This window comes from Lontra canadensis, unplaced genomic scaffold (genome assembly GCF_010015895.1).
Source record: "Lontra canadensis isolate GAN:19392208 unplaced genomic scaffold, GSC_riverotter_1.0 scaffold254, whole genome shotgun sequence".
Lineage (NCBI taxonomy): Eukaryota > Metazoa > Chordata > Mammalia > Carnivora > Mustelidae > Lontra > Lontra canadensis.
This window is the reverse complement of record NW_022631248.1, coordinates 79,764-98,258: the sequence shown is the minus strand read 5'-3', so window position 1 is coordinate 98,258 and position 18,495 is coordinate 79,764. Positions and strand designations below refer to the sequence as shown.

The following is an 18,495-nucleotide window of genomic DNA, read 5'->3' as shown; positions in this document are numbered from 1 at the left end:
GTAATTTGGGGAGGTCAAAACAAGGTATAGACTACTTGACTAGACACAGAGTGTAAGTTAAGTTCCCTTTCTCCTTTCTATTGAAGCATGGTTCTAGATCAGGTTAGAACATTGTTAAAGATCAGGTTACTTTAAGGAACACTCAACAATTAAACAATATATGAAGAATTTAAAGACCAGATTCTTTACACAACAGGCTTTCATGTAAGTTTTATTATATTAAAATTCACTGCCTGATTCTTGGATCGAAGTGGCATAAACCTGTGAAAGAACTGCTCCTGCAACACAGCACAATTACTTCCATGAGGTCCTACCATTTCTCCTTTAAAGAGGCCTACATGCAGTAGCATTTTTTAATAGGATAAAGAGTTCTAGGAAACGCCCCCACTCCCGCCACATCCAGATCATACTACTTTTCCTCCCCTCTGGCTACAGAAACCCACACTGAAGCTGGGGCCACTCACAGGTTAAGAGCGGGCTGGGCACTCAGCTCTGAAACAAACACTGACAGAAGTTCGGGCAAGGCCCTTCCCCCTTGCTTGAGAACAGATGCTGGTGATGAAGTGAAGAATACTCTGGAAAAATATCCATTACCTCACTTCTAAAATCTTTTCAAGGGAAAAACAGTAAATCTTCACCTGAAAAGAAATTCCAGGATAGAATCAGTTATCAGTTGAGTATTCCCCTTATGGAAAAAAACAACAAATTAACAGTTTCTATATTTAATTTCTACCAGTAGTGTCATTTTTAGAGGTAAAGGAAGTTAATTTTGAAGGACAGAATATCTGTCTTTTTCCATGTATTAAAAACAGAGCCTTGGGGCAACTAGGTGGCTCAGTGGCTTTAGTGTCTGCCTCGCGCTCAGGTCATGATCCCAGGGTCCTGAGATGGAGCCCCACATGGGGTTCCCTGCTTAGCTAGGAGCCTGCTTCTCCCTCTCCCTCTGCCCTTTCCTCCCTGCTTGTGCTCTCTCTCAAATTAATAAAACCTTTTACATTTTTAAAAAATAATAATAATAAATACAGAGCCTGGCAAGGGAGCACCTGGCTGGCTCAGTTGGAAGAGCATGTGACTCTTCATCTCAGGGTCCTCAGTTCAAGCCCCATGCTTGATACAGAGATTACTTTAAAAAAAAAAAAAAAAAAAAAAAAAGCTTGTATTTTAATTTTATTTACTTATTTTAGTAATCTCTATATCCAGTGTGGGGCTTGAATATATATGGAGTGCCTGGGTGGCTCAGTTAAGCATGCAACTCCTAATCTCACCTCAGGTTTTGATCTCAGGGTCATTAATTCAAGCCCCACACTAGATCCATACAGGGTGCGGAGCCTACTTAAAAAAAAAAAAAAGAGAGAGAGCGAGAGAGAGCCTGGCAAACGATTACTAATGGCCAGCTGTCTGTTTTTGTAAATAAAGTTTTATTGGAACACAGCCTCACCCATCTATTTGTATTGTCCAAGGCAACTCTCATTCAGCAGAGTTGAGTTAGTTGTGACATCACATATGGCTCAGAAAGCCTAAGCATTTATTACCCAGTCTTACAAGAAAAAGTCTGCTAGCCCCTGCACTACTTCAAAATATTACCACACTATACCAAGTTAAAACTTAATTAGGAAAGAACACTATGGTAGAATACAAAAATACAAATGACATGCTTGCTCTGATTCAGGCACTTTCAAGATCATAGTTTATTTATTACTTCAGATAAAAAGATAGAATACATATTAAGGAATCCCTTAAAATTCAACTCTAAAGTTATACACCATCTAGTACTTTTGCATTGAATGTTAATCAAAAAAATCTCTAAACACCTGAAAGCCCCACTATCAACATGAACTATGGTAATAAAAAATTTGACATTTAATTTGTTCAATATATAGTATTTACATTATGAAACCAATGCTGATACCATAAACAGTGATAAAGAAATAGTAAAAATAAACTTTAAAAAGCAAAGGTTTATATTCTTACAATGTGCTAATCATCATAATTGTATATAAAAATTAAAACATAGCAGAGCTTTCTATTACAAAATTCTTAATCATCTGAGTTGTAGTCATTACTTGCTAACAATTTACATGCAACATCTGCTAAAACTGACATCTGATTTTTTTTTTCTCCCTAAGAAAGTGTGAGTAGATAAATGATATTTAAGAGCAGACATTAATTTACCTGTGGACAGAAAAAGAAAAAACTGTACTCAAGATTAGTACTGGTCACAAGCCTCTTCCCTATAGAAATGATAAAAAACAGTTAAGACCAAAAATAATTCCAAAAGGAGATGCATAGGCGAAGAGTACCATGAATGGCACAGCTCAAAAACTCTTGGAACCAATCAGACACATCTTTTCTCTTTCCTTCAATGATGAGAGGTCTGTTCTGTCATCAAATAATATGGACTGAAGTGAGTGAGGGGCACCAGGTGTACAACTAATTAAATCTTGCAAAATACTAAGATGGAGGCAAGAGTGGCCAGAAGGGGCAAATTATATCTAATTCAAACTATATACAGCATAACTGGAATGCAGCCCATCCCAAATTGGCTCTGTGAAACAATTGGACCTTTATGATTTAATAGTTAAAATTACAGCAAGTGTAATAATACAATAGATTTACATGGGAAACAAAATCCAAGGGGCATTTTATATTATTTACTGTGTTGTTTCAATTTAAAAATAATTTCGCTAAGTATACATCTCAACTGAGGTCTATGTATAAAATGTCCTAATAGATACAGATATTTACCTTTGGTGAGTTAAAGGCCTTTTTGTGACTTCTGTCTGAATTGTAGGCAGAATGCTAGATATACATGCACATGTGGGGAAAACTCAACCTGAGGTAATCCAAAAGATGTGCATGTGGGGAGACTGGAGTTACTCTGAAAGTCAAAGCATCCCAGCAACCCAAAACAGGTTAACAGTGAGAATGGCAACAAGGAATGGATTGCCAATATGGCAGTAAAACTTTTTTTTTTAAAAAACAGAAAGAGGAAGGCCTCTCGTACCAGCAGAATCCTGCATACATACAAAAAAGAAAAAGCCATCCACCACTTCATAAAAGAAAAGCCAATTATAGTGTGGAAAGTACAAATTGCAGAAAACCAGAAGTCAATAGAAGAAAAACTACTGGTTTACATGAGAGAAAGGAACTTCATTCTGCGCGGTCACTTGGTGAACGCGGCCACCACTGCCCACAGGACCTCACTGGTGTTGGCCTTCAGACATTCCACTTCAGGATCTAAGTCTAGGAGCTGCCGCACTCTCTTGGTGGCCAAATCATACTGCTCGTCCAGAAGGGGAGCGAAAGCATTCTCTAGGACATCGGAGGCGTGCGCTAGGTAAATGAGGGCCAGCAAGCGCTTGTCCATGCGGTGAGGGTCATTCACCCATTTGTCAAGAACAGCTTCCTGAACCTTCTTGATGAGGCGCTGCTTAATATTGTTGTTGGTGAGGGGATGTGTGGTCATGTCAAAAAGTAGGAAGTTCTGTTTCTCTGTTGTCAACACGCCCTTCTCCACCAGGTTTTTAGCTAACCGTTCCCGCACATTTCTTAATTGATAATGCAATTTTAATGGATTCCAGGTCTCACCTAAACAAAAAATTTCAGAAGTTAGAAATGATAGGTATTATTTCTGCTAATTTTAGAAAATGTACAATTAAAATAAATAATAAAATTTGGGGGTTTATTCCCCCCACCTAAAGAAAGAGAAGGAAATCCAACTATTTTTCTTGCCAACTAAACCATGAACCCCTTGAGGGCCAGGCCTTTGGATTCTAAGCACCTGGCACATTTTCAGGCACAACAGTTACTTAAAGGACCAAAATAAAAGCAGTCATCAACAATTATCCTAATATGGAAATCAGCTAAATATTAAATATACTTGGCCTCTCTCCAACTGTTACCAAAAAGCAACCAGAGCAAAAGTTTTTTGTTGTTGTTGTTTTTTGTTGTTTTTTTAGATTTTACTTACTTATTTGACAGAGAGACAGAGATCACAAGTAGGCAGAGAGGCAGGCAGAGAGAGAGGAGGACTGACTCCCCACTGAGCACAGAGCCCAATGTGGGGCTTGATCCCAAGACCCTGAGATCATGACCTGAGCTGAAGGCAGAGGCTTAACCCACTGAGCTATGCAGGCGCCCCAGGTTTCTTTTCTATTAAAACACCAATGTGCGACAAACAAAACTAGAGTTTCCTGATTAATATGCTATTCCAGAAACCGCTACATATACCCACCCTAGGAAACTAGGAAAGCCTATTTAGACAATGTTACTCTTCTTTTTTTTTTTTTTAAGATTTTATTTATTTGACAGAGATCACAAGTAGGCAGAGAGAGAGAGGGAAGCAGGCTCCCTGCTGAGCAGAGAGCCTGATTCAGGGCTCTATCGCAGGGCCCTGGGATCATGACCCAAGCCAAAGGCAGAGGCTTTAACCCACTGAGCCACCCAGGTGCCCCGACCATGTTATTCTTTGATGTCAAATAATACAAATCTAATTCTAGAAGGGAAAAACATTTTACCATGTTAAACCTGTCTCTTATGCACATTTCCTTTCAAAATAGAAATATTTAAAATAAAACCGAAATTTTTTCACTAATTTTTTTTCTCTACAGAAGACTGGAAAGGAATATATCAAAATATTAACCTTGGTGTTCTTTGGGATTATGTGTGACAAATTTCCTTTTTCGTACTTTCTGTATTTTCCAAATGATCTCCAAGGAAGGTGTATTTTTTTTTTAAGATTTTATTTATTTATTTATTTATTTATTTATTTGACAGACAGAGATCACAAGTAGGCAGAGAGAGATGGAGAAACAGGCTCCCTGCTGAGCAGACATCTCGATGTGGGACTTGATCGCAGCCCTGGGATCATGACCCGAGCCAAAGGCAGAGGCTTTAACCCACTGAGCCACCCAGGCGCCCTGTATTTTTTTTTTAATTAAAAAAAAAAAAATACTGTAGCGATTCTCTAAACTGGAACACATTAAAGATCAACCACAGGCACTTTCATTATATGCAAATGCTATAAGGTTGAAATTTTATAGTATTGAGAGAAAACAAACTATATTGTCTAACCACTAACCGCTATGAAATTTAAATAAATAAGAAATTCCATTCCTCAGTTCTACTAGCCATGTTTCAAAATATTCAACAGCCATGTATGGCTACTATCTACTGACTGGATAGCACAGAAATAGAACATTTCCGTCATCATAGAAAGTTCTAGTGAACAGTGCTACTTTGACAATACTATTCAGTTGGCCATAAACAAGAGTATTTTACCATATGACTTAACACTAAAGAATACGGGGATATGTTAAGAGTAATCAGTCCTCAACTTATAAAATTAGACCCTCTGACCTTACACAAACAGAAACCTGGATAAAATATATGAAACAACTGTTTGCCAGTGCTAGTCAAAAGGCAGTCCTGAGCAGTGACCCTGAGTGAAAGTTAAGTGAGCCATGTTGCTACCCAGGCTCACTAGCTAAAGGCACAACCCAGGCAGCAAAGCAGGAGCAAAGACCTCAAACGGAACGCAGTTTTCTAAGAGGCAAGGGGGAAAAAATTATTTAAATTTAAAAAAAGAACTTTCAAACTAAATCTTGAAATCCCTAAGGAATCAACATCCTATGAAAAAAAGTGGAGGGGCCCCTGGGTAGCTCAGCAGTTTAAGTGTCTGTGTTTGCTTAGGCCATGATCTCAGGGTCCTGGGATACAGCCCCAATCCATCAGGCTCCTGGCTCAGTGGGCTTTTCTCTCTGCCCCTCCTCCCCCCTCACACTCTCTCTCCCTCAAATAAATAAATATGAAAGAAAGAGAGAGAGAGAGAGGAGCCTGCATTACCGGCAAAAGAAACAACAGAGTGGGTAGGCAGCGATTATATGCAGAATATAATGAGCCCTGGAATGGAGTCACAGACCTTTCACAGGTGCTATGATTTCCATTTTTTAAGTTTGTACCAACCCATTATCTCCCCAACAAATGCCTGTCTACTCTACCTTTCACCAGACAGTTTGGGGTTTGTGTTTTCTCAAATCACTGGCATGTGATGGGCAGCCTAATACCCTAAGCTAGAATTGGCTAGGTTGTGTTTTCTGACTTCCTTCTGTCTTTTGGAAATTTAAATAGACATAAAATAATCAATAGCCAAATTTATGTAAATGCCCATAAATAACAGTTCAACTTTAAAACTAACTAACTATGCTATAATCTGTCAATTATCAAAATAGTACTTTCCCCTGGCAACTCACTAGTTAAACAGAAGGGTATTTCATGCCTCAGAGAATATCTTGGCTATCTAATTCCAAAAATGGGAGGGGGGGAAAGATCAAGATTATTCTGAGAAGTCCACAGTTAAACATCTCTTTGCGAGGTGCCTGCATAGCTCGGTGGGTCAAGCCTCTGCCTTCGGCTTAGGTCATGATCCCAGGGGTCCTGTGATCGAGCCCCACATTGGGCTCTCTGCTCAGTGGGCAGCCAGTTTCCCCACTTCTATCTGCCTGCCTCTCTGCCTACTTGTGATCTGTCAAATAAATAAATAAAATTTTAAAAAAATAGTAATAATAATATCTCTTTGCAGACCTAAAAATATAAAATCCCTCTAATGTTGCTATACAATGATTTCTTTTCTCATGGGAAATGAATGGGATTAGCAATGTATAACTTATTGTTTATTGTACTGAAATCATACTAATGTTTACCCACTCTCTCCATAATTAAATCTTAAAAACTAAGTTCCTATGAGAAATTTATCAATTTCAAAGTATGCTACCTCACAATTTAGTGTTGCTACTAAAAATGAGAAAAGCCTAAACACAGGCCTACCTTCAAATAAGGTGTTCCGTTTACGACTGGACCTTCTTATGGGCTATAGTTTCTGCCTCAGAGGAAGTAATAAAAAGGGGCTCAGACATCATCTCTCTTTGCAATAGTTCCCTCAAAGAGGGCACATCTCACCTGCTCACTCCAATACAAATGTTATTCAGACCTCCTCAGATATTTGAAAAAATGAAGAAATCTCACATGCAGAAGGCTGAAACAGCAGGGGTAAAACGCAGTGTTTAATACTATTCCTGGCTCCCAAAAAAAGGTACAATGAAATAACTGAGTGGTGAAAGTGTCTTGGCATCCTGACATTTCTGCCTTTTGTTTAAAAAAAAAAAAGAAAGAAAAGAATAAATTAAGCTAAATCCAAAGAGTAAAGTCACCCCTGAAATTACATACTTTAGAAACCAGTATAAATTGGGATGGAGGGTAGCTGGAAGAGTGAATATACGATAAATGTTTAAACTAGCACAGCTATTAAAGACTGAGCTGCTTCAATTTAAGCAGAATATCAGATCTCTTTTAAATTATTTTATAATAAATGCCTGATGACTTAAGTGTTCAAAACTCTAGATTAAAAGATGTTACTGTGATCCATATTGTTATTCATCAGCCTCTAAATTATTCATTATGTGAAAAGATTTTATAAGCTATACAAGGAAACTAAAATGTACAGAATGTATTTGTAGCTCACTACTGTAAAGGAAACAGTGAGAAGTACACACGGAGAAGAAAAGGTTATTTACGTCCACAGCCCAACAATTACTTCAGTGAAAATGTCATATTGAGAAGTACCTTAATGATTTTGCTGAAGGAAAAAAAAAAAAACAAAAAAAAACTTCGCTATTCCTCTGGATGTGTTACAAAACCAAAAGCAGCCTTATTCATAAATCTGGCAGCCTAGTGACGCCTTGTGACCAAACTGATCAACTACACGTCAAGATTTCATGAAGTCAAAAATAAAAAACAGTAGTCTTTGTCTCAAATACATGTATATTTATTATTTTTTTAATTAATGAGATATATAAATGCTTAAAATATACTGGTAGTTTTAGCGTGTACAAATGTACAGTGTAAATAACAGTAATATGAAACTTCAGGTACCGCCACCTCAGGTAAACAAGAGCCCTCTGTCAGATCCTCTGTTAGACCCCCGTGCACCTTTTCTGCCTCACCAGTAACCACCAGACCAACATGCTCTCTTCTGCACACAGACTCTCGCCTCCTCTGCACATATCCGCCAATACTACAGCACAGAACTACAGTCCTGACAAGCAAGTAGCAATCCTGGACTTAGTTACATGAGGACAGATAAACCCACCAATCTCTCTAGCCCCTCTGAACAAGAGCACTTACTGCCATCTCCATCTCAGTCTTACCCTTCAAAGGCCTACTCCAAGTTCTGCTTCCTCTTCCAATGACTAAAGCTCCCAAGGATTTCTCTTTTCTCTGAGCTACTGGACTTTCAGAGAATCACACTGTTAAACCCTAATCTGTCATCAAATTATTGGAAATACACAACTGCTGGGGAACTTGGTGGCTCAGGTCATAATCCCAGAGTCCTGGGATCAAGTCCCACATCGGGCTCCTTGCTCAGTGGGGAGCCTGCTTCTCCCTCTGCCTGCCGCTGCTGGTACTGTCTCTCCCTCTCTATGACAAATAAATAAAATCTTAAAAAAAAAAAAAAAAAAAAAAAAAACGAAAAAGAAAGAAAGGAAAGAAGGAAGGGAGGGAGGGAGGGAGGGAGGGAGGGAGGAAAGAAAGAAAGAAAGAAAGAAAGAAAGAGAGAGAAAAGAAAGGAAAGAAAGACACAACTGTTCCCCAAATGGACTTTAAGATGCTTGCAATATGGAAGCACTTCAAGTTTCCCAGCCTCTATGTCATTAGAGCAGCAAGAACTGGTATCTGATATTACATCACCAGGAAGCAACTTAAGACATTCTAAGAACTTACAATTCAACAAGTTGGCTGCAGAACTGAACATCTAAAAAGTCAAAATGGTAAATGCTATGTTGTATGTTTTCACAAGAAAAAAAAAATTCTTTAAAAAATCACCAAGCTATCAGTACTTTCATTAGGCAGGAAGTAGATGCTTTCTTAATTTAAAATAAATTTGCAGGGTGCCTGGGTGGCTCAGTGGGTTGGGACCTCTGCCTTCAGCTCAGGTCATGATCTCAGAGTCCTGGGATTGAGCCCCGCATCAGGCTCTCTGCTCGGCGGGGAGCCTGCTTCCTCCTCTCTCTCTGCCTGCCTTTCTGCCTACTTGTAATCTCTGTGTGTCAAATAAATAAATAAATAAATCTAAAAAAAAATAAAATAAATAAATTTGCTTTATTTCCTCCTCCCATTCTGGATTCCCTACTTTTAGGCTAAAATTACAGGTCATTCCTAATGTATGTCAGAAACACATGACTAAAGTGTACAAGTGATATTCAAGCATTGATGGCCAATCCTAAACTTCACAGGATACTGCCTTTTTTTTTTTTAAGATTTTATTTATTTATTTGTCAGAGAGAGAGAGAGAGAAAGAGCGAGCAAGCGCGCGAGCGAGCGAACACAAGCAGGCAGAGTGGCAGGCAGAGGCAGAGAGAAGTAGGCTCCCTGCTGAGCAAGGAGCCCGATCTGGGGTTCGATCCCAGAACCCTGGGATCATGACCTGAGCCGAAGGCATCAGCTCAACCAACTGAGCCACCCAGGCGTCCCAACACTGCTTTTTAAAAAAATAAAAAACTGTTCTAAGCAATTAGCCTCACAATTTACCCAAATTCCTAATTCAAACAGACACTCTGAATTCCCAGTCCAAATGGACACTCAGAGTCATTTACTGAGAACGAAGTGGCCTATGACAGACTCACAGCATAAGTGAGAAGTCCTAAGGCTTCTGAGGCTTTGGGGTGGCTTGTTTCCATAGCTTAATGTAGCCTATGCAGTATAATGTAGCATGAGATAATTTTTGATAAAGATCTTGTTTTATAAACTCGTAAGCTGCATGACACATATATAAACAGTCAAAGGAAATCTGGTTGTCTAAGACGAATTAGTAAACCAAATCCCAATGTGCCATCAGCACGTATGATGTAAGCTTGTATAAAGAGATCGTTAATGGACAGAGGAGTGTGAAAACATCTCCATAGTGCTAAGTGGTACCAAAGTTGGTATCGATAACATTAACCTAAGACTCAACTACATTCCATAAAGAAAAACACTCTGACCTACCTGCCAAAAAAAATTAACTACAACTTTGAAAAATCCTGCTTTTAACTAGTTGAGAACTTAACTACAAATACCAATTACTACCAGAAGTGGTAATGGGCCAACATGAGTAAGACCCAAATATTGCTTAGGTGATCTCCAGAGAAAGTACAAAATGATTCATCAGCGTACAGTAAGAAATTGTTAGCACTTCTATTTTTATCTGAAAAAATATTTGTTAATATTTAACATATGGACTTAACATTAAAGTCCTTAGTGAGTCTCTGTTAAATGGCCATGTGTCACCAACAGGCATTAGGTGGAAGACTAACACAAAGAAGGTTGACAACATGCTGGGCAATGTGACATGTAGTACTGGTAGGTGCTAAGCAAGAATCTAGTTCAAACCAAACCAACCCTGATCAAATGGGCAACGTAATTTTAAAAGATTCCTGCAGAAGAAATTATAACTGAACATAGCACCAAGGGGAAAAAGGGCTGGTTAAAGTTTTTTTTACTCAGTGAAGTAAAAAGAACCTTTATTAGAAGATTTACAAGAGGGATGGCCACAAGAGAAAAATTGCAAAATTCATCAAAACTACCTTGTGAATAAGTTTGTTTTCTATCAGTAACAAAAAGAATGAACACTGCCCTAAGTATAAGGTGCTACTGTTGCTCTGTTAGCTAAGAATGGAGTGTGTATATTTTTAAACAAAGATGCAAAACTCAAACTCTTTTACTGAGAGGATAACAGAATGATTTTTAGAAACTGTTAAGTTAAAAACTGTGAGGAAAAAATGGCATTTAATTACTAATCTAACAACATCCAAATGCTTTTAAAAGTTTTAAAAGCTTTTAAAAGTTTTTAAAAGAGCAGCATGTCTGAACGTGAACTAATACATGTAAGTAGAAGCAATGTTTTACGTATTTAGTAAAGAGGAAGAGCAAGAGAACCTTCGTCCTACACTCTACACTTAGGTCCTATACTCAAAGTTCTCTGTCTGGATTAGACAAATACACAAATAAATGTAAATGTGGTCACCAGTGCTGTCAACCAAGTATTTCAGGTTCTCCCTCCTACGGCTGCACTCTCCTTTCTCCTTCAAGTGAGGGGAGGCGACCCGACTTGCTCTGACCAATGAAACTGGAACCACATGTCCTTTCTGAACAAAAACTTAGGAGCCTGAACAACTGGCTATACTCATCTTCCCCTTACGATAGCGACAGACAGTGCTCTAGACGGTGGCAGCATTCTCTGCCTGGTTGGCTGCCAGAGCAAGAACGAAGTGGCCGGTGACTACTTAGAACACGAGTGAAAAGTCATCTGCTGTTTAAAGCCAGAGGTTTGGGGGTTGTCTGTTATTGCAGCTAAACTCAAGTGTACCCCGTGTAAGGCAGCATGAGGTAATTTTGATAAAGAATGGTTGAAGCTCTAAGGAAGAATATTATGTTTCACTGAACCATCTATCTGCTCCGTCTTGTTAAGAGGGAATGGAATTTTTAAAACTATTTTCCCCATTCAGTGACTAATAACTTTCAAGTCTGCCTAAATAACTAAACAAGCTTTTGGCCATTTTGTGTAACTTCCTCTCGAAAGAATTTTCAGCTTTTACAGAAGTCTTTTAAACAGAATTCACCTTTTAGTTTATACACAAAAGCTTACCACTAAGTAATTCAATCCAGTTCTGAACCGTTTCTGGAGGCTGCGTCTCCTTAACATGCTTTAGAGCTTCATCAAGAAGAACATCCCCCGTTGGAGCGTCTGACTTACAGATCACCTAAAATGTAAGCAATAAGAAGGAAATGATCCACTAATTCTTTCTTCCTACCATCCCTTTAAATGAAAAACTTAAACAACTACACAAATAGTTCATTATACTTAAAGTCCCCAATGTGTACACACAGTGTCAAGGTTCTAATTTTAAATTAATTCTCTATTAAGAAATCCAACATTTAAAAAAAAAAGAAATCCAACATTTAAACTTAACCAGATTAGCCACAATCATGAATGAAAATAAAGTTACTGTGCAAGAATTAATAAAGCAAAAGGCTAGAACAGTTTTTACTCACTGTTAATTCTTTTCATTGCTAAACCTTGGGCTATTTGATCAAGAAATTCACTTTTTAAACATTTATTAGTTACAGAAACAAACTCAATCACATACAGTTATATATTCAATTCAGCATATGATAAAGGTAGCATTTTACGGCAGTGGAGAAATAATTTTTCAACAGATGTTAATGAAACAACTGGCTAACCAATTAAAATTAAAAATTAAGTACGACTTGGCTCATCAGAGCTTATGCCACAATGAAAGATAAAGATTTAAATACAAAATACAATCTGGGGATGAAATTTTTTTCAAAATAGTGGCAACTAGCAGAAACCTTGAAAATACCAACAAGCTTGGTACCAAAATTTTTTAATGCTACAAAACTTTTTAAAGCTAAGATGGATACAGAATCCATCTAAAAGTGGAAAAATACAAAGCCGGGAAATGAGGGAAGAAAATGCTATAGGGGTGACTGGGTGGCTCAGTCAGTTAAAGGTCTGCCTTCGGGTCAGGTCATGATCCCAGGGTCCTGGGATCCAGCCCCACTACGAGGCTCCTTGCTCACCATGGAGCCTGCCTCCCCCTCTGCCTGCTGTTTGCCCTGCTTGTGCTCTCTGTCAAATAAATAAAATCTTTTAAAAAAAAGAAGAAGAAGAAGAGGAAGAAAAAGAAAAAGATAAAGAAAATGCTATATACTGCTTTAGCCAAGTATTAGCTTACTGCAGACTTCACTGAGTTCTTGGCTAAGCAACAAATTTCTAGTTAAAATTCTGTAATACCGAATTTTTTTTTTTTTTTTTCAATTTGATAGACAGAGATCACAAGTAGTCAGAGAGGCAGGCAGGAGGGAGAGGAGGAAGCAGGTTCCCTGCTAAGCAGAGAGCCCGATGCGGGGCTCGATCCCAGGACCCTGGGATCATGACCTGAGTCGAAAGCAGAGGCTCTAACCCACTGAGCCACTCAGGCACCCCTGTAATACCGAATTTTAATCTATTACTTTGTTAGCTATTAAAATGTCATACAATTTTAAAATATTTTTTTTAAATGCAGTTCTCCCTTAAACTTGTCTTCAACATGTGTCCTTTACCTTTCTGCTCAATCTTCTGAAAGACTAAAATATATACAACGGTATGTCTTTTTCTGAGACAGCATGGCCCAAAAGAAATATAACCAGAATAATAAATGCATGCCACAAAGCTTTTTAAATTTTTGTAGTTATATTAAAAAAGGAAAACGAACAGGTGAAATTGATTTTAATATATTTTACTTAACCCACTATAGTCAAAATATTAACATGTAATAAATTTTTTTAAATTGAGGTGTTTTACAATCTTCTTTTTTCACGGTTAAGTTTTCAAAAATCCAGTGTGTTTTTATTTACAACATGTCTCAATCTCACTAGCCACATTTCAAGTGTCTGGCTCACAGACACATGGCTAGTGGCTAGCATGTTGGCAAATACAGAACATTTCGTCATCACGAAAGTTCTATTGGATAGTACTACTCTGGACCATGCTTTTAGGAAGGGGTCAGAGAGTAAGAAAAAAGGAGGTTTTGTTTTTGTTTTTGTTTTTTTTAAAGATTTACTTATTTATTTGATAGAGGGAGAGAGACAATGAGAGAGGAAACACAAGCAAGGGGAGTGGGAGAGGGAGAAGCAGGCTTCCCGCCAAGCAGAGAGTCCGATGCGGGGCTCAATCCCAGGGCCCCGGCATCATGACCTTAGCTGAAGGCAAACACTTAACGACTGAACCACCCAGGCGCCCCAAAAGGAGGACATTCACAGAAAAAAGTTGTTTGTTCATATAATGTGGTCACAACACCACTTCTGACCTCCCACTTACTCCTTAAATTTACTGCCATCTGGCCTCAACACCCACCCCATGCCTACCCTCGGAGACTGTCTTTTATCAGGTCACAATAATCTGGTCTGGGGGGGAGATCTTTTTTCTCAAGAAATCCTGTCCCCTCAGTCTCTTACAGATGGGACTACTCTTCTCCATCACCTCTGCAGTTATTCCACTCAATCTAGTAATCTTTCACCTGGACTAAGATTCCTAACTAGTTTTCCCAAACTACTTTCAACCTATCCTCCTCACTGATCTTTTTAAAAGGTTAAGTCTTACCATGTTATCTCAGTTTCTGCTTAAAACTCCTCACTGCCTTAGAACAGTACTAAACCCCTTAACAAAATTCAGCAATCTGTGGCACACTGGTAAGTATGCTCTGCCCACACTTTAATTTCTATTTACCACACTGCACCTTAGATGAGAGCCTCATCTTAAAATATGAACAGTTAACCAAGAATGACAAGATACTGAAAGAAAACCTTCAACATCAAAGAAACCAAAAGACAGCAAGTAAGAACTTGAAGAAACAGATAAAAGAAATTTTCAAAAGAGCCATAATAGTCTTAGAGATTTAAAAGAAGATGTTACATCCATGAAACAGGAGGTCGTGATAAAACAAAAACAAAACACAAGAAAAAGCTCCTGGAAATCAAAAACATTAGAACCACATTAAAAAAAACCTGAAAAGAGGGTTAAAAAAAAAAGGTAAGGAAGACCACTTGTAACTTAATAAAGGTAGGAAAGTAAGAACAAGAAAAAAGACTAGGTGAGAGGTGCACATCAAACTTCAAGTTCTAGAAAATGGAGCAAAGATGTAAGAAATAGACGAAAACTTTATAAAACCAAAACTGAACATTTCTAGATTGAAAGAACCCATGCGTAACAAATTTTAATGTATGTGCTGCCAAAGTGAGCACAGAATAATAAATTTTAAAAGACCCACATCAAGGCATATTGTATAATATCAAAACACAGGGATAAAGAGAAGATCAGAAATCCTTCCAGACAGGACAACAGGTATCGCACAAAGAATAAAAATCAACAGGGCACCAGACTTTAACAGCAACTCTGTATACTAGAGGACAATGGGGAAATGACTTCAAAACTCTGTGAAAAAATAATTTAAATCTAATATTCTATTTCCAAACTGTCAAATAAAAATGAAGTACGGTAAAGAAATTTTCAGGCATGTGAAGTCTCAAAACATTTTCTTCCCACAAGGATAGAAAAAAAATATTAGATCCAGAAACAGGAGGTTTAAAGCAGTAAAAAGAAACCAGAAGTCCCAACAGAACCAAACCATAACCAGTCCAGACTGAAGCACAAAGCAAATTCTAATGGAGTTACCTAATGTATCTGAACATTTGAAAATTAATAATGCTAGTTTTTCTCTGAGGGAGCATTTAAGAGAAAAAGGTACAGAGAAAATATTTTTTAAAAAGAAAATTATTAAAACTCTAGGGAAAAAAAAAGAGGGGCGCCTGAGTGGCTCAGTTGGTTAAGCGTCTACATTCAGCTCAGGTCATGACCCTGGGGTCCTGGGACTGAGCCCCAAGGCAGGGAGCCTGCTTCTCTCTCTCTGCCTACTGCTTCCCCTGCTTGTGTGCTGACAAATAAATAAATAAATTCTTTTGTAAAAAATGAAAAGAAGGGGGCTCCTGGTTGGCTCAGTGGGTTAAGCTTCTGCCTTCAGCTCAGGTCATGATCTCAGGGTCCTGGGATCGAGCCCCACATCGGGCTCTCTGTTCAGTGGGGAGCCTGCTTCCCCCTCTCTCTCTCTCCACCTGCCTCTCTGCCTGCCTCTCTGCCTACTTGTGATCTCTCCCTGTGTCAAATAAATAAAATCTAATAAAGAAATAAATGAATGAATAAAATTAAAAAATGAAAAAAATATCAATAGGATATAACCAAACTCTGCAGGGTTTTAATATAACTGTAGCAATATAAAACGACCTTTATGGTTTTGCAAAAAATTATGATGTAAATCTATCAGGAACGCTGTGGGTGGAGGTAAGTGGTATTAAGAGAGCCAAAATGTTTAACTTTTTTTTTCCCTCATCTTTTCTAACAGAAAGTAAACAGCATTTCAAAGTGATTTATCAAGAAATGGCGGGCACCTGGCTGGCTCAGTTGACAGAGCATGTGATTCTTGATCTTGGGGTTGTGAGTTCAAGCCCCAAGTTCGGTTGTAGAGTTTACATAAAAATAAAATCTTTAAAAATGAGAGATGGCATGGGATGCCTGGGTGGCTCAGTGGGTTAAAGCCTCTGCCTTCGGCTCAGTTCATGATCCCAGGGTCCTGGGATTGAGCCCCACGTCAGGCTCTCTGCTGTGGGGAATCTGCTTCCCCCCTCTCTCTGTCTCTGCCTGCCTCTCTGACTACTGTTGAGCTGTCAAATAAATAAATAAAATTTTTGAAAAAAGAGAAAAATAAAATAAATAAAAATGAGAGATGGCAGTATAAGCTCACTTAGAAGTATGGATGTAAATGCCAAAAGAAATAACTAAGAGCTACAGCAAGTTGAACAGTGGTCCCCAAGAGGTGTTCAGGTCTTAATCCCTAGAACCTAATCCCCAGTTCATTTTTATAAATGAGATTATGTTAAATTAGATATGGAAATGATGGGGCACCTAGATGGCTCAGTCAGGCATTGGACTCTTGATTTTGGCTCAGGTCATGATCTCAGGGTCAGGCTCCATGCTTGGCGGGCAGTCTGCTCTCTCCCTCTGCCCCTCCCTGCCCAAGCATTCTCTTTCTTTCTAATAAATAAATAAATAAATCTTTAAGAAGAAAATTAGATACAGAGATGAGATCATCCTAGATTATCAAGGGGCCCTCAATGCAATGAAAACATCTTCATAAAAGACACACAAAGGAGAGACAACAGGAGAAGGCAGTGTAAAGACAGAGCAGAGAGAGATGCGGCCAAAAGCCAAGGAAATCCTGGAGCCACTAGAAGCTAGCAGAATTAAGGAACAGAATCTTCCTTAGAGCTGTCTATGAGAACACAACATGAGCTGGCCTCCAGAACTGTGAGACTATACTTATTAGTTGTTTTAAGCCATCAAGTCTGTTGTAATTTGTTAAGGGGACCCTGCAAAACGGATACAAGGATTGAGAATGACCGCCTCTCAGGAAGAGGACTAAGGAGTGGGGAAAAGTGAATAGAAGACAACTAGTTTTTGTTATAAAGCTTTTACAATTTGATTTTACATATATATATATATATATATATATTATTCTAATGAAAGCAGTAATTATTTTATGTCAATAAATTAAATGATATTGGAGTATTTTTCCAAAGGATTTGTCAACAAACCTAGTTAAGGTCACACAAATAGACTAAAACAGAAAGCCCATGCAGGCAGGGAACATGTCTCTTGGTCTCTACAGTATCCCCAGAATTGAGCACTGTATATGGTAGACGTAAGCATTAAATAAATATAAAGAAATAAAAGAACAAAAGAGCAAATAATTTGCCAATAACCAACACAAAGCTGGTTCTTGTTCCCACAAAAAAACTATTATCAAAATCTTTTCACTTTAAGTCAGGGCTTGGTAACGTTAATTCAAAAATTTTTATAATTACTATAATTAGTAACAACCTATATGTATATTTCAGTGATAACTGCAACAAAGTGTTGAAGTTTTTTTTCCCCTCCATAAATCTATGGTTGCAGAGTAAAACGGAGTAAAAATTGTATTCCACTTTATGATCTAGTTCTCTAAAAGGAAATTGTTACACCAACTTCATACCAACTCATTTACTCTACTCTGAATGACAAAATCGCATAAGGAACATGTTCTGCTACACGATGTTTACTCTGCACAGAACTTTCGAGAAAGCCATTAATGTGGCTTTCTTTCCTGTAGGATTATGGCATATCAATCAAGAAATACTCAGTTCTGGGGCACCTGGGTGGCTCAGTGGGTTAAAGCCTCTGCCTTCGGCTCAGGTCATGATCCCAGGGACCTGGGAGCAGGCTCCCTGCTGAGCAGAGAGCCCCATATCCTCTCTCTCTCTCTGCCTGCCTCTCTGCCTACTTGTGATCTCTGTCAAATAAATAAATAAAATCTTTAAAAAAAAAAAAAAAAGAAATATTCAGTTCTGACCTAAAATTTTGTAGATTTCATTAAGATGCTGTATTAAAGGGAAAAATCAGTTTTGAAACACCAGGGCCCCAAGAAACACAATGACAGACTAGAAGAGAAACAGTCTTGAATACCTGAGGTTAAGGCTGGAGTTAAAATTTTAAAACTAGCCAAAATTAACTATTTACACAGACCTTTAAAATAGAGAAGGTAGAGATCTAAAAAGTGTTCATATTCTGCTAAAAACCCCAACAGCCTATGGATAGTTAACTTGCAAAGTAAGAACCTTGAGTTTTAAAACAAAGTTCTATCAAGTCTTTACGAAGTATGGCTTTCAGAAGCAAGCAAATGAGATATGGAGTCTTTCTGAATATGCAAGACACGGGGCCAGTGAGTCTAACAACGAGTTACACATTAATCATTATGTGCAAAGATTCAAGAAACCAAAAATGCAAAAAAGACATGGAAACACAATTTCCAA

At 38.2% G+C, this 18,495-nt stretch overlaps 1 protein-coding gene across 1 annotated transcript in view; it reads right to left on the bottom strand.

The window, feature by feature from the left end:
* Positions 1-1,659: 1,659 nt before the first annotated feature.
* Positions 1,660-18,495, bottom strand: part of LOC116862534 (Golgi phosphoprotein 3) — a 59,611-nt gene continuing 42,775 nt past the window's right edge. The window contains exons 3-4 of the mRNA XM_032849860.1: positions 11,681-11,795; positions 1,660-3,588 (exon numbers count right to left, since the gene is read on the bottom strand). Of these exons, the coding sequence (XP_032705751.1) occupies positions 3,164-3,588; positions 11,681-11,795 (540 nt within the window). The 3' untranslated portion in view covers positions 1,660-3,163. The remainder of the gene's footprint in view (positions 3,589-11,680; positions 11,796-18,495) is intronic.